Raw genomic sequence first — 16,152 nt, forward strand, 5'->3', positions numbered from 1 at the left:
CATTCACAAACAGCAAATCCTCCTGAAATTGTTAAACCAATCACGTTTGTGTACATTTATTGTGTTACATCTTAGAAGCCAGACAGAGGGAAAACATTGCATTCAGTTAATCACCTTTATCTCTGTTCTACTTTGGAACGCAAAGAATCATTTTAATATATTTATAGCCAAGATAATAGCCATCTAAAAATAAATTTTACAAAAAGGTTGTCGTTTATTTAATGAAGTGCAAGCAATAAACTGCTTGGATTTGAGAAAGAGCAGTGGCTTCTCTAGGGATTTCATAGGATTTCATGAGTGATTTTAGTTATGTAAGTTCCATGAAAGATTCAAATTCAGCCCTAAGGACTGTATTGAAACTTTTCTTGTGTGTAGTGTGCAAGTTAAGCATGGTTCTTATTAAAGATGCATCAGTATACACACATTCTCAAAGCTTCCCAAACATTTTGGTATTCCACAGCTGTCTGTGGTACTTATCATTAAGTAAGAGGAAAATCCAGCTATTTTCCAATCAAAATAATTTTTCAGTCTGATCTTGTGTTTAGCTGCTGAAAACACCTAAAGAATGAATAACCCTGTGGTGAAAATCCTAGGTTCTTTGCTTGGTCGTGGCAATGACCTGAAGATTTCTAACTTGCTGAGGGGTATGTTCTATCTTCTCATCTGTCAATAATGAAAATGTTAAGAAGTTCTGGCCTCAGTACTGACCCAGTAGGGTAGACCACTAATGAGTGTCCTCCAGACAGACTTCATGCTGCTGATCACAAACCTTTCAAGGTCAGCAGTTGAGTTAGTTTGTAGTTGAAATCACTGTCCACTTAGCTAGTCTATATTTGAACAGTGTGTTTGGGAATATACATTATGGGAGATGTTCGACTCAACTTTAGCAAGGCTTTTGAGACCGACAGCCACTGCTCTTGCCTTGCCTACCAAGCCAGTCCCATCATTCTAGAGGGGGTGCCTAAGTGTGGGTTCCTTTTCCTAAATGCATGCTGACTAGTCCTTATCACTTTCTTGTCCTCTGTGTGTTTGGAAGTTGTTTCCAAGATTGTCTGTACTGTTGCCCTCTCAAGATTTGTGATGAAAATATCAAGACACTTTCTGAGCTTAACTAGGTAAGCTCAGAAATCTAACAAATCTAACATAGCTACTACGGAGCTCAACTATTTGTATTATAACCTAACCTGTTCAAAAGGGACTAGCTTACGTCACCCCATTACAACTGAAAAGTGGTCAGGAAATGATGTAAAAGCTTAAACTTAACTGGAAGAGTAATACGACGCTATCCGAGTTTTTATTACATGGATAGAAAGAAGTAAATAATGTTTTCTTAGTTAATACAGAAATAGCTTTAACAGCTCCTTGTCTAATAGGGTGAGAAGAGATGGAGGAAGTTCTCCTTCACGCCAGTAATTGCTCTGAGATGTTTGTCGTTGCAGATGTCACTCACTTGGTTGACCTTAGCAAAGAACGGAATATGACTGTAACAATACACTTTGAAGGGTGGCCCAGGCGAACCCCGCTCGTGTCAGAACCGATGTGCCTGATCTGCAAGGATCCTCGCACTTGTGACCGTGTTCTGACGTTAGCCTCTGGCGCCACCTACAAGATTTCCTTTCTGTGCAAGGACTTATCCCACCTGAGGATCACGGCTGAAAAGGGCATAAGTATGACAAAAGTGGCTTAGTCCTGTTTCCTAGAGAATGTTTCTGCGTGCTTTTCCCCACTGGTCAGCCAAACCTTGTCTCTCTCTCTCTCTCTTAGAGACAACAGTGTGTATTGAAAGTTAGGCTTTGGCCAGATGGGAGATGGGCACAGTGAATGTGGAGATGACCTTGTTACTCACTGCAGCATCCCACCTTTAAAAATAGGAACTGCATAGCTTTTACTAGAAGGGAAATGACAAAGGCATGGGAGAATCTTCTTACTGAAAACTGCGAAATATGGAAACAACAGGGGAAGCCATAAATCAACCCAAGAAAGTGTGGGAGCAAGGCAACCATCAGGAATGTATCTTGTGCTGTTTATATATTCTAGAAAATCCTGCACAAAATGAATGCTTTCAACTGCTAGTAGAACAAAATTTAAGGTATAGATCAGGACTTTAGCTAGTTTGCAGCTGTGTCCCATTAAGCAAGTGATATAGCAGCAGTGATTTCCCATTTTGCATACGTTTGTACATTTCTTTGGTGCACCCTTTAAAGGAATACTCTTAAACTACAAGCCATACGTATAGTTGGTAAAGGTTAGTAAGAGAGGATGTCTTCTCAGGTAAATTCTTATCTGAATCTGTAACAGATCTAATAGGACTCTGTGCATAGTTACTCTGGTATATCAGAAGGCTTGCTTTTCCTGAGTACTTTCTCTGCTAGAAAGAAATGTAACTATTTTGACTTGTCTTTGTGATTGCAGGCTGTGTGGGTCTTCGGTGGTGTGAGAGCAGGATCTATTCCCTTTCAGTGCCCAAGACTATTACCCAATTGCCAGTTCAACTGCATAAATTTATTTGGAAGCTCATAGCTCCCGAAGAGATCAATATAGAAATCACATCTCCATCACTGAAACTGCGGCAACACCTCCCAGAGCAGAACTGCAACACAAGCTACAGTTACAGCATTATTAGTGCCACCCCAGAGACAGAGATGAATGTTGGTATATTCTGCCCTGGTGGAGCCATTGAAAAGATTCAGTTGAGGAATAACATCACCATATCTTTAAAAACATTTGGTAAAGGTTTCCTCAATGAGTCTAATCATCAAGATCTGAAAATGTCTTTTGTGCCACATATTAAAGGTAAGGTAATGTTTTGTGCATCTTACCCCATTGCTGGATCTTTCAGTACATTTATTAGAACACATGAACAAATAGAAATAAGAATTCAGTTCTTTAAAGTTCAGGCCTGGAGTCATTGCTTGGACCAATCTTTATCTGAATCAGTGAGGTGGCTTATTCCTGCAGGAAGGAAAGATTCATGCTGTAGATGGTTGAGGGGAAATTCTGCAGCTATGTCTGTGATAATTACTGATACAGAGGAGATGATAGGTGAGTTGTATTGCTGGTACTGAGATACAATGCAAATGTAGAAATATACTTTATAGGTGATGCTTTTTTGTTACAGAAAAGAAAGTCCATATAAATTTACATGCTGGAAGATAAAGCTAAAAAAAAAACATTGAAACTAACAAAGTTTTCATGCCTGTATTCATTTGCTTTCTTACAGATGAGTGTACTTTTACTGTGAGTCCAGATTCAAAAGCTAAAACTTACTTACAGACTCCCAACTCACATTATGGTCTGCCCCCTTACGTCTCCATATCCTGGTACATCATAGTGCCTAGCAAGCAAGTTGCCCGCCTAGGGTTCTCCACAGACCGCATGGGCATTACTTGCGAGACAGGGCGTGCCTATGTCAACATAAAGGAACAGATGCCTGGGGCAGAGGAAACTGTACGCCGTGAGGATGAGCTTCTACCTCAGCCCCGAAATATGCATTATAACTTCTGGGTAAATATCTCCAATTGTAAGCCTGTGGACCCGATGCAACTGAGCTTGAAGTTCTGGGTGACTTTTGTTGAAAAGCAGATAGGTGAGTCTTGTAAGTTTATGGCGGCTTGCTTTCTACTTGTTTCATTTCCTTCCACTGGGGAAACAGTACTGTATGCTGCTTTGCATGCCTTGGGTTTTATAAGATTCCTGCTTCCCGAAATGTCTGTCCCTCAGAAGCCTTTGAGAGTTACAGATGAGCACTTCTAGAGGCTGAGCAGAAAGGAGGGTTTCTTAGGTGGCGGGGGTTTGGCTTTTATGGCTGGGGGATTGCGAGGCTGGAGGGGAATGAGTCTAGTTTTGTTTATTTTTTTAAATTGGAGATCACAGCCAGAAGGTGTAAGAAGATCAAGTGATGTTTTTTCACCTCCCAAGGTCACAGACCTAGTGAACAACTGGGGATTTGATTATGCAAACTTACCCATCTAAGTATTCTTTACTTTATGTTGGCAGTTCATTAGTCTTGGTGTTCACATGAGTAACAGATAATCCTTGGGGCAGATCTCGCTGTTCTGTTGTGACTGCCTTGACTAATAACAGCAAAATCTGCCTTTTTTTAATCTTCCATCTCTCTGAAACACTAGTGACTAAAAAACAAACAAACAAAAAAACATTTTTAGGGTAGGTTTTGCTCAGATAGATGTAAATCTGTTTCATGTCTGTATTTCTGCATCATCTGTGGGAGACTGCTGCTATCTGTAGAAGTATTGTTACATGGACATTGGATACAATTTCTGGTCTAGAAATTTTTTATTCTTCTTTTCTTCACCTCTTTCCTTTTCTTTTTTTTTTCCCCGTAATGAATACTTCTGTAACATACCACTTTCATTTTTGCTCACATATGGAATTTAATGATCAATCCAATGACTCTCTGAAAACCTCAAGTCAACACAACTCTTGTAGTTTAGGGGAAAGGATTGCACTGAAGGGAATTTGGTGAAAAAATAACTATTCTGTTTGTTGATTACTTTCCTGTCTCTTTCCATGCTTTCTTCTCTATACTACATGTTCAGCCAGAGACTTGTGAGACATTGCAGGTAAGTTCAGCAGCACGTGAGCTATGTTGAATTCTTGCACCAAGGGTGAAGTCTGACAGAGGGAGTGTTGGTGGTTTTTATGTCTGTGGTCCACTGCTAGCAGCAGGAGCTTGTCATTGCTTGACTGCCAGCCTCTTGGAATTGTCTTGTGTTACCCCTAGGCATGCACAGCTTGGAAACTCCCACTTTGCATGCAGCAGGTGCACTTGAAAACTGCTGAGGAGGTTCAGACCCAAACAGCTCGTAGGAAAGTGGCTCAGTGTTATTAGTGGCTTAGTGTCATTAGGAAATGCTCAGTGTTCTTGTAACTTGTTGTCTGCTTTCAGATCTAGCAGTGATAGTTGGTGTACTGGCTGGGTTTGGAGTTCTTGCGGCTATTGGACTCACTGTGTGCTGCATTAAGAAGAAGTAAGTTCCTAATTTAGCATGTGCGTAGATTAGAGGTTCAAGAACGCATTGCGGGAGAGGTGGCGGGCCTTGTATTTCATTTGTTGATGTAGTTCCCTTAAACAAAGGTCTGGAGCACAATGTAGGCAATGCAATGGGCATTGGAGTGGTGTTGCTACAAGAATGCTGCTTTATTCTGAATTGGTTCTCTTAAAAGTAGAGCAGCATTCCTGGGGCCATGTTACTTCAGCTCCCAGTGCATTGCCTAGCTTTGCTTTTGGCACTAGCTTCTGACTGTACCAGAAGTAAAGGTATTGGTTGGATTTATCGGTGCTTCATGTGAAATGGTATCATGATGAATGTGGGCTGCATGTGATTCTAGACAAGTCTTTAAGACAAACTGTAAAGCCACTTAAGGTATTTAAAGACTTGTCTTTCATCTACAGACCCTCTAGCAACTTCTTTCATAGTTTACACACCAAGTAGGAACACGTTTTTTATGAGATGTGCCCCTGGGGAGAGAACTCAATTATGCAAAGCCAACACACCAAACTCATGCAAGGAGAGTCTGAAGCCACCAGTATCGTGGGGGGTTCTGATACATGTGTGCTCAGGGTGATTTGGTCCTGGAGCTGTAAAGCTGGAATGATTTGTGTAATATAATGATTGGAGCAGTTAGAATCATAGAATCATAGAATCGCTAAGGTTGGAAAAGACCCACAGGATCATCCAGTCCAACCATCCGGTTATGAGAACAATTCTCTGTTGCACAGGAAAGGTTTTAAGAATATAGGCTTAAAAAGCCTTTACTTTAGCCTTTGGTCTTTCTGCCTTGGGATCAGTTAGACCAAAATCAGGGAAAGTTCATTTGCCTTTCATTGTGGGTCTGCTATTTCACCTCAGCCTTGACCCTTAGGTCCTCTTAGTGCCTGTGGAAGTTAAGAGGTTCACTACGCTGCATAACTGGAATCTCTGTACTTGGGTGGTTGGTGGTGTTAATGTTGCAAACTTCAGGATTAGTGGAACAGCAAGAGATAAATAATAGCTTAAAAAAAAAAAAAGCTTAACTCAAGAGTTATTTTTCTTAAGATTTACAAGTACAGCCTTCGATCCAGGTAGATTAGGCTGTCTGACACAGGGCAGGTGGAATGTGTAAACAGCAGCTGCCATTATTGAGCTCAGATGCACTGAGCCACGTGCTGTGTCTGACCTGTGAATCATTTCAACTCTAACAGGAAGAAGAAAAGCCAGAATCCCATGGTGGGTGTATACAATACGAATGTCAATACCCAGATGCCTGGAAAACAACGCTTATTCAAAAAAGATAGGAAAACCAACGAGTCCCATGTCTATGCAGTTATTGATGATGCTATGGTCTATGGACACTTGCTGAAGGAATCCAATGGCTCAGTCACTCCAGAAGTTGATGTGTACCAGCCTTTTGATGGGCCCATGGGTAGCTTGCCACCTTCTCCACCTCCATTCTCCTTTAGAAAAGATGTAAAACACTCTCCTAACACAGAGGAACCTCCACTTCTGGCAGAAACAGACCATGACGCTTACACATTTGCTCATCAGAAATCAGGTGAACTGGAGGACAATGGAGAAGGAAATGCAAAAAATAATGGCGATACAAGCATGTCCTTGCTGGAGAATAAGGAACGGGACAGCTTAGAAGAGTAATTTTATGCCAGGCACGGTAGTTTCCTGTGGAAATACAGACAGCCTGCAAGGACAAGTGTCCAGGGAAAAAAATAGCAGAAGAGGAGTGTTATTTTTAAGTATGTTTTGATATTGTTTTTGCTTTGTTGTTTGTGGTGTTGTTGTTGTTTTTAATTCAGCTGTTGGTAGCTTCCAGTTTTAGAGTGAATGTCTGGTAAACTCAAACAGTGGAGCACTCGGAAAATGTGTGGACTTCTAGTTGTGAGATGGATGGCAGAGGTATGCTCTTGCTTTTTATTATCAAGACGTCAGGAAAAGGAATTCATAACAATACCAGTTAAAAACTGTGGCAGCGAATAGAGTAGAAAGAGCGTTTTGTGCAGTATTCCCTCCTTTCTCACAAGTCATTTGACCTGAGCGTTGGCTGGTGACTATTTGAAGTCATAGGCCACCTCATGGACTCAAGGCAGCTCCAGATTGCACAGGTACGGGTTCTTCCTCCTAATGTCTAAGCAAAGTAGGAGAGGCTGTCATGTCTACTACTTGCTGCTTGAAAATTCATTTGTATTTAATGCAGTGATTGCAGTGTAAATGTGCTGAAAGACCACGTGTATGCAGCCTGGAAGAGCTTCATGCATGTAAATCAGTGTGTACGCTTGAGCTTGGGCTCACCTAGCTCAGAAGTAAAGTTGTGTCTTTTCTCTAAGTTCCGACTGATGTTCTAATACTTTAGCAGCACTGTGTGAGCCTGTACCAAACACTGTGTTTTCTTTTGCTTTTTTTAAACAAAAACAGTTTCAAAATTCCAAAACAGTTTGCATTTGTTTTCAGGTGCCTGCAGCATTCGTGTTGTGTTAGTTTCTTGACCTTTTTGTCCAAGTGAGACTACAGGTTTGGTGAAGACATAACAGTATAGCCATCTAGCTGTTTAATAATGCATTTCACTTCAACTCATAAATGCTTGTTTATCTAATAAGGTTAAAAAGGGGGATAAAGGAAATAGACTATATTCAACAGCCCATTTCTCTGAAGTGTAAAATGTATGAGTGAATCCTTAAGAAAGGCCTACCTTTTGGTTTTATGGTCATCAGTCTAAATTTAACAACCACCATTGTTGGAGGTAACTCTTGATTTCTCCTGGTACTTCGCTTCAGTCATCTGGCTCCTCTGAAATGCACCTCTTGCAATAATAATTTTCATTTTTGAGTGCTGTATTTAGCTTCTCCCTCAGTTCCTGTGCCTTCTAAAACTTCAGGGTCATGTCCTCGTGCACAGCACTACAGGTATATGGGTTGAGTTGCTTTTCATACACAAGCATCTGGCTTGTCTAGGTGTGCAGTTACTGAGGACGTTTGCAGTTTTGCATGCAAAACGAGATTCAACTTGAGAATTACTCTCTGAATTGTTTTGATGACTTCTTGTCTAATGATGCTCAAAGGTGCCACATGATTTATAGAAGGTGTTCCATGCGGTGACATTATGTTTATATTAATGTCTAAAATGAAAACATCTTTACTAGGAACATTACTGTTTACATCAAAAGAAATGTGGATTTTTTCATCTGTTAACTATGCTGGCATTGCAAATGACTGTGTTAAACAATCAAGTGTGCCTGTTTAACCGTGCATACCAATATGCAATTAATTATATCTGATCTGATTCAATTTTCTGTGGCATATAGGAAAACGCATGCCAGCTGGAAGTGCCTTTTTATTGCTTCATGTACTTTTTATGCTTATGTTTTGCACTTTTAATGCAGAAATATGTATTCCTAGATCTGTGGCTGGTCACTGGGATCACATATTTCAAAGTGTACTGGGGGTATTTTAGTGCCATTTGAGAACTTAAGAAAGATTTCTCCAGTAACATTATCTATTTTTTTCTCAGGTAACTGAATTGCCACTATATGTTTTATCAGGGTAGCCCATTTGTTCATTCATCTGGTCAGTGCTCCTCTCCTCCTCTCCTCCTTCCTATCTTTTTTCCTTGAGAAGAAATGTGTTACTGAGAGAAACTCAAGGCTGTCTCATCCCTCCGGCTCAGTTTCTGCAGCTGCTTCGGTGAAATCTTCCAGTTCGTGTTCTTTCTAAACAACTGATGGAAAGGGAACGGAGGTCAGGCTTTTGTTTACAGCATCTTGAAATTTGAAGGAGGAATATGATGCTGGTTCACTGTTCTGTTTCTTTTTTCTTTTATTCTATTTTAACTCAGCTTGTGGTACGGTGATGTAAACCTCAGTTTACAGTTGCTTTCAGTCTAAGGTTGACTTCCACTGTGCTTACTTCATGTTTTGAATAAGAGTACAGGCACAAATTCAAGTTTACTTTTCCCTTGGATAAAGTTGTGACTTGATTCTTCTTTTTTTTTTTTTTAATAAATGTAACTATGTTACCAGCTGGAGTAGTCAGTGTGTGTAAATACCTACTTTCTCGTGTGTGTAAATACCTACTTTGCTCCAAAACTAGTGCTGCTTATTTATTTCTGTGGAAACTACAACAGACACAAAGAGCACAATAATGCTATTTGATAGAGAAAATTCTCAGCTACAAAATGCTATTTTTCAACACAGTCACCACCGTTAGATGTGCTTTTTCACCAGCAAGAAAAAAAGCCCTGCATGGCTTGTGTCTTGGGTCACTGTCACCACTGCTGAAATGCACCACCCACTGTGCTCACATCCGCTGTTTGGTCTCCATAAACATTCAGCAAGTGTTGTTGATTATCAATGGGTGCCTTTTCTCCTGTATGCAGGAATGGAATGGCACATCTTCGCTTCATACTCACTTCCACGTCAGGTACCGTTCTGTCAGACTGCCCCTCTGCTGCCATCTGCTGCATGACTACAGAATGTAATGGAAATACTGCGGAGAAGGCTCAGCCCCAGTTTGGGTCACTGGTGAGACGTGCAAGCCACAACAATAAGTGGCTCAGTGGCTTCTTGCTGGGGTCATGGTGTTTATAATTTATTTACACCCAACTAACACACACAGCTGAATTCCAAATTAATTTATCTTCACTGATAACAGCATAAAATTACACTTTATTACTAGTAGCCCTTCAGCCCAGATGAGAGACCCTTATGAAAGTGTGCAAAGCCCTTCTTTGTTCTAAATCAAAGTGCATGGAGTCCGTATATATTGACTGCTCGCCTGTTTTGTTTATTTTGAAGCAAATTTAATGCATGTAGGAACTGAGGTTTAAAATCTTCACTACTTCTGAGGACTCCTGTAGTCTCCAAATGGATGATTTAGTTGGAGACCTGATCATGGAAGGCAGATTGGACAAGGTCTGGCCAGTCCCCTATTTCCCCCCCCTCAAACCAACTGCTCTGTATGAATGTAAGTGGAGGTACCGCTGCTTGCTGTGAGGTTTTGAAAGTCCTGATATATCAAAACGCTCAATAACTGCTCTATTTTAAGCACGTTTTTGGATTACTTGATTTTCTTTGGAACGGAGAAATTGTAATGCAGAAAGGTGACCCATCCTGGTTGAGGGGATGATGTTTTTACAGGGACTCAAACTTTTCCATCTTGTTCCATCAATATAAACAAAGCATGGTGGACTGTTTCAGCACTCCTAAGATAAAGCTGAAGTGTGACTGTTGGTTAGTTGGTTGTTTTTAATGTTTTTATGGTTTAGGCCGTGTCCATCTCCTGTATTGAAGGACTGCAGCAGTGCCACTCTAAATGGAAGTAAACTGCCTTTGGAAAGTATCCCATCAGGAGAATGGTAAAAGAGAGATGTGTGAGAGATACAAAGTCTGCTGTATATAACTGATTTCAAGGGAAACTGAGTCCTAGCAAGTGAAAGCTTTTACAGGTGGCCTGGATGTGCTTAATATCTACTGTATATCCAGCTTTCATGTTGAATATAAGGAAAAATTTCTTCTCAGAGAGAGTGATGAGGCAGTGGCATGGGCTGCCCAGGGAGCTGATGGAGTCACTGTTCCTGGAGATGCTTAAGAAACTTGTGGATGTGGCACTGATAGGGTATAGTGGGCTTGGGTTGGTGGTTGGACTGGTGATCTTAGAGGTTTTTCTCAACCTTAATGATTCTGTGATTCTACCAGAGGCTTTTTGTTCTGTTTTGAAACAGAAAATAAAGGCAGGCTTGTGGAAAGATGCGAAAAGAGCTTCAGGATCCATCAGGTTCTTGTTATAATATGTTGACCTACATGCTGTTTTTCCAACTACACTTGAAATATTTCTTCAATTCTTTTACAGCCTTTCCACAGCAGAGCAGAAGAAAAGATAAAGGTGAAGAAGGCTGTGCTAGGCTGAATTGCACCTTGTTCCTTGGCTTTGAAGCAGGCTTCTACCTGAGGCATACTCAGATGGAGTGGGTTTGGGCAATTCTTTTGCTCAGGAACCTTGGGCATATTTTTTTGCCTGGAGGAGGTCTTGGGACAACCCAAACCTCTACCGCTTACATCTGTAGTAGGAGTGCTGTTGCCTTTGGTCTTCGTTGGATCACATACAGTTTCAGCTTGGAAGGAGATGATGGGTTTCTGTGCTGATGTTTTCCAAGACCGCCTGTGGGAAATCGGTCTTCTGTGACCTGTGCTATAGCTGGGGATCTAATGGTGCTGGGAGTCAACCCAACCTGGAGAGGTTGACTCATGGGTCAGCTGAGTTGCTCCAAGCATCTGTAACTTCAAATACTGCAGAAGGGTTTGGAAAAACATTACTCAAAGTAGGATAAACTCAAATTATTCTGGAAACTTTCTCTTCTCTTGGTGTGAATGATCTCCTGTATGAGTACCCCCAACTTAGACGCTAAATTAGATGGAAATGCTCAGAACAATTAGCCAGGCCTGTGAATGGTGCTGTGAATCATGTCCTTACCTGAAACATCTTTCCAAAATATACAAAACCTGCAGCTGCTCCATTAATGTTTATAACAGCAACACTGTCTCCACCAATTCACGTTATGAATGAACTGGTGCAATGGCGATGACTTGGTTTTCTGTCACCACAGGATGAAACAGAAGAGCTGTTCCCCTCCCTGCTACCTTGATATCAATATAGATGAAGATAATGTATGGCTTCACTTCTGAAGTATTATTATTTAAGGCTCAGACACCAAATTTAAGTTCTAATCATTAAGGTGAAACTTATCCCTTATTCTGAGTGGATGTTTTTCTGGATCCTTCTGACATTTTAAGTGTTTTCTTGAGGGTCAGTGTGAGAATTCAATCTTGTCTGCTCTGAGCTTTTTAGCAATGGCCAGCTTGCTCCATCACATGAGACCTGGCCAAGTGAGAACTGAAGTGAGAGGTTTCCCAGGAGATCCTGACAGCTCTCTCATTCTTCCCGAAAGAGGAGAGGGGGCGCAAAACTGCCCTTGATGCAGCCAGATCCCAAGCCTCACAATGAGGATTTTCCATGCACCTCTCAGGTCATCCAGGCCCCCTGATCATCATGGGAACCAAAGACTACCCATTTGCTTTTGGATGCATGCACTGCTCACTGCAGTTTTTCCTCCACAGATGTGCGCTCTCTATTCAGAGTGAATTTATCACTTGATAGAAGCTGTGAGGTGGTTTTACATCTGACTGTGGATGCTGCTTACACCTGCAGTTCCAGCATGTTTGAAAGTAGACTATTCTCCCTATAGGCCAACAAAACAATTCCCGTAAATATTTAAGAGAAGGAAGAAATCTCAATTATTATTTTTGCCTGTTTTCAAGCTTTTCACATTTGATACATAGGAGGTTTTTTTTTTCCTCAGTTACGTGCTTTCAGGTTTGATTCCCTTTCTTGGATGACATGCTACAGTGCCGTGCTGTGCTTTCCTTCCTTTCCAGCGAGTATGTTTTCATTTATCATTAAGAAGCACTGGCTGTTACTCTGCCTCCTTCCTGAAAGCACATAAACTTTCCAGGCTGTGTAGAAAACTGTCAGTCAACCTCTGTAGGTACACAGCACCCCACCCACACAGCTCCTTCCAAGTCCTCATTTTTCAATGGAGACGATTGTTTCGCCGTGTTTTTAACAGATGCTATTTCTAGACTATTTCCTAAAAGTTGACTGTTTTAAGGCATACTTGAGTGTTTGGCTTTCTGTTGTGACATATAGAATGAAGTACAGGAGCCAGTTTGCCTGTGTGTGTGTGTTCTGCACCAGCTGGTGCACAGGAAAGTGGAGAAGTTGGAGAAGAGGAGACACAAGGGAGACCTTATTGCTCTCTTCAACTGCCTGAAAGGAGGTTGGGGCAAGGGGAGGTCAGATTCTTCTCTTATGTTACACTGATAGGACAAGAGGGGATGGCCTCAAGTTGCTCCAGGGGAGGTTCAGGTTGGATATTAGGAGGAATTTCTTCTCAGAGAGAGCAGTGAGGCAGTGGCACAGCTGCCCAGGGAGGTGGTGCAGTCACTGTCCGGAGAGGTGTTGAAGAACCGTGTGGATGTGGCACTGAGGGATGTGGTCAGTGGGCATGGTGGGGGTGGGTTGGCAGCTGGACTATGTGATCTCAGTGGTCTTTTCCAACCTGAATGGTTCTCTTGCAGCCTGGGGCTCAGACCCCTGTGTTGGGGGGGTTTTGGAACTCAAGGAGTTCAAGAGTGTACCCAGACCTTCTCCAGCAAGAGCGGTGTCCAGGCTGCATGTGGATGCAGGCGAAATTCAGACTGCTCCTGGATAGCCCTCCTCTAAATGTAGAGAAATATGACACTGTTGTTGGGCTGATTCACTACATATACCCACTTGTTAGTTCTGTTTGGGGACTGATCATCTAATATATGATGTATCTTGTTTTCTTCAGGGGGATTTGATGGAGTTTTTTTCAGTTTTGTTTTGGCTGAATACATGCATGAAGCTTCAGCTTTCATCTTCTCGTCACACTTGGCAAAGCAGCAGCAGAACTTGCTCAGAATCTGTGTCGGTGCTGGAAGGCTGAGACTGACATTCTCTTTTATAAGACGCAATGCTTCTGAAGTATTGCTTTTGCACGCATCGCTCCTTCAGACCTGCTTGTCATTGCCAGCCTGTAGGGCTGCCAAGCAACTGGTTCACACTGCCCTTTCCATAGGCTGAGGGTAGTTATCTCACAAGGAGAAGCCAAGGCATGGCTATTCTGCGAGCAGCTCGCTACTTACACATGGTTATGCTGCTGGTTCCAGTGGCCAAGGTCCCAGCATGGAGCTTTCACAGCTCTGTCCTGTCCACGTGGGGCTCAGAGATGCCACCTGTTGTTTCTATCATGGCAATTTTCTTTTTAGCAGCATCTGCCATATCCCCAGCTGTTAACCTTGACCTCCCTCTGGATGCTTCCATACTGAGGATGCTTTGGGATATTGTTAGGTAAATTAAGCACTCTGCACGCCACGGGCTGATGTTCTCTCTTCCCTGCTTTATTTTCTGCCTCCAAGGTGATGCTTTTTATGCTCCATCTGTGTAGCTACTCTGTGTTTTATATTTATGCTCCCAGCAACTGTGTGCCTCAGTCTTGTTAGCTGAACCTCACAGCTCTGTGGTTTGTACAGGGGCTTCTGAGATGGATGGTTGTGACTTCTTATTTTATTTGTAAAAGGAGCGATGGAGGGATCCATTACTGAGGGAGGATTCAGTGCTTAAGTAGGGGCTGGACATGAGGGTAAATCCCATAAAAATAACAAGGCTTGGTGATACAGGGTGTTGGAGCTCCTTTACTATGAGGGCTGCCATTGCATCCCACCAATGGTCTTAGCCCCAGGTGAGTGTTCTCCTCTTGTCACAGGTGGGAGCAGAGGTATTTGGGAGCAGTTCCTTGCGAAAGATAGTGGGATGAGACTGCATTTAAATATTATTAAAACAGAAGGTGTCGTGTAAGACTTTGTGCCACTGATTGTGTGCTGTTATGCCCCTGGCTTAGCAGGACACTTCAGCATGGTGGTAACTGCCCTGTGGTTAGCCATTCCACTTTTAACCAAGTGGTCCTTTGCCTGTACTTAAGGAACTTGGTGAACTGGGGCCAGGGCCATCAGTTGAGTATATCAGTGTTGCTCTGTTGAAATCAGCTGTGGATGGTGTAGTGCTGGGTAACACTTTCAAGGACGTCAGCCAGAAGCCTTTTCTCTGTTATGAATACATGAGCCTTCCATGCTTCATCTTTCTGCTCTGCAATGCAGAGCGGAAAGTCAGCTGAGCAGCATGACCGGTGGCACAAGGTCTTATCATATGCTGCTATTTTAACGGGGTTTATCTGGCCTTGCTGTAGGGTTTGGAGACATCAGAGCAGCCTCAATGCTCCAGCCCTGTGACAAAAGGAGGTGGAGCCAGGACAGAGGGAAGATGTGAACTCTGGCCTTCAGAAGGCTGAACAAAAAGGAGTACTGTGGATAAGCAGTCTTTCTAAGAGTCTGCCACCAAGGAACTGATGCAAAATCTCAGCTCCTCCCTGTGTTAAGAACAGCACATCTTTAGCTTTTAAAAGAAAATCCATAGTTCATAATGTACAGCAAAGGGCAGCATGTAGAGAACTTTTAAACTCTGAAGTGTACCCCTAAATGTGCAAGGTGATGCACAGCATCCCAGGTCCAGCAAGGTGGCAGGAGCAATGTCACCTTTCCCCACGCTCATCCCAGCTCCAGAAGAGCCAACCATCTGGGAAGGACAGTGCCTGGTGGGAAGAGTGTGCTGTGAAAACAGGCAGCAAGAGAGAGATAGGAGAGCAACTTGTTAAACTGTAGATTTTGACAGATTGACTCCTTAACGTTCCCATGGGGAATATCCTTTGGCATTGTTCCCCAGGGCTGTTTTAAAGGTTCACACTCGGTGTACCTGCATCTTCCCCAAAGCCCAGCACTGCCAAGTCCTGTGGCTTTCACACTGCCCCTCCTGTTCCTGGGCTACTATAAAAGACTTATCTTTATTTCTCTGTCTGCACATTTGCATTTTAAGATCTTGCAGTTTATGAGCAATCAAGATCAAAGCCAGGAAGGCTTCGGGCTTTGCTACTTTGCCTTCATACATATCTCAGAAATGGAGAGATCATCTGCCTAGGGAGCCAGAGAGTATGCATGGAGATGAGCTGGCTCATAGGATGCTGACTTGGCCTGCTGGCAAGCTCTGCCTTCCACAGCTCTGCGTGGTCTTTGGAGGACACTGAGGGGAAGGAGGAGGAGGGAGAACTTCTCACCACCTCAGCAAGGGAAGGAGGAGGATGTTTAGTGCTGCCACAGCTCTGCTGGCTATGAAGGAGGAGGTAGGCAAGTGGGGAAGGGTCACCTCCCCAGCACTGCTACTGCTGCTGGGCATGGGCAAGGGAAGGACCTTTCTTCTGGGCTGGCTCTTGTTTTCCACTGAAAATTCCCAGCAGCAAGAGGAGGGAGGAAATGTTATTTTCCTGTATTTCCCTGCCTCTGACTGGGATGATAAGAGGAAGGACAGTCCTACAAACAAGTTCACAGAGCAGTGGACTCTTACTTCCTGCTTTTGCCCTCTGCCTCCCATGTTGCCTACCTTCAGACAGGTCCCTGGAGCTATTTTGAAGAGAAAGGAGAAGGAGAAGGAAGCAGTCCGACCACACTGACTCAACTCCATTC

The 16,152-nt window shown here is 42.8% G+C and overlaps 1 protein-coding gene across 3 annotated transcripts in view; it reads left to right on the forward strand.

Annotated features, from left to right (window-relative positions):
- CDCP1 (CUB domain containing protein 1) overlaps positions 1-16,152 on the forward strand; it is a 48,550-nt gene that overhangs the window by 14,482 nt on the left and 17,916 nt on the right. The window contains exons 5-9 of one of the 3 annotated variants that reach the window (XM_015281743.4): positions 1,440-1,667; positions 2,413-2,793; positions 3,221-3,586; positions 4,907-4,988; positions 10,853-12,325. In XM_015281743.4, the coding sequence (XP_015137229.2) occupies positions 1,440-1,667; positions 2,413-2,793; positions 3,221-3,586; positions 4,907-4,988; positions 10,853-10,883 (1,088 nt within the window). In that variant the 3' untranslated portion in view covers positions 10,884-12,325. Of the gene's footprint in view, positions 1-1,439; positions 1,668-2,412; positions 2,794-3,220; positions 3,587-4,906; positions 4,989-6,202; positions 9,026-10,852; positions 12,326-16,152 lie in introns of those variants that run through there. The other 2 variants (XM_418802.8, XR_005857723.2) reach the window with 2 other exon arrangements.

The sequence above is a fragment of the Gallus gallus genome, chromosome 2, assembly GCF_016699485.2.
Source record: "Gallus gallus isolate bGalGal1 chromosome 2, bGalGal1.mat.broiler.GRCg7b, whole genome shotgun sequence".
In the NCBI taxonomy this organism is placed as follows: domain Eukaryota; kingdom Metazoa; phylum Chordata; class Aves; order Galliformes; family Phasianidae; genus Gallus; species Gallus gallus.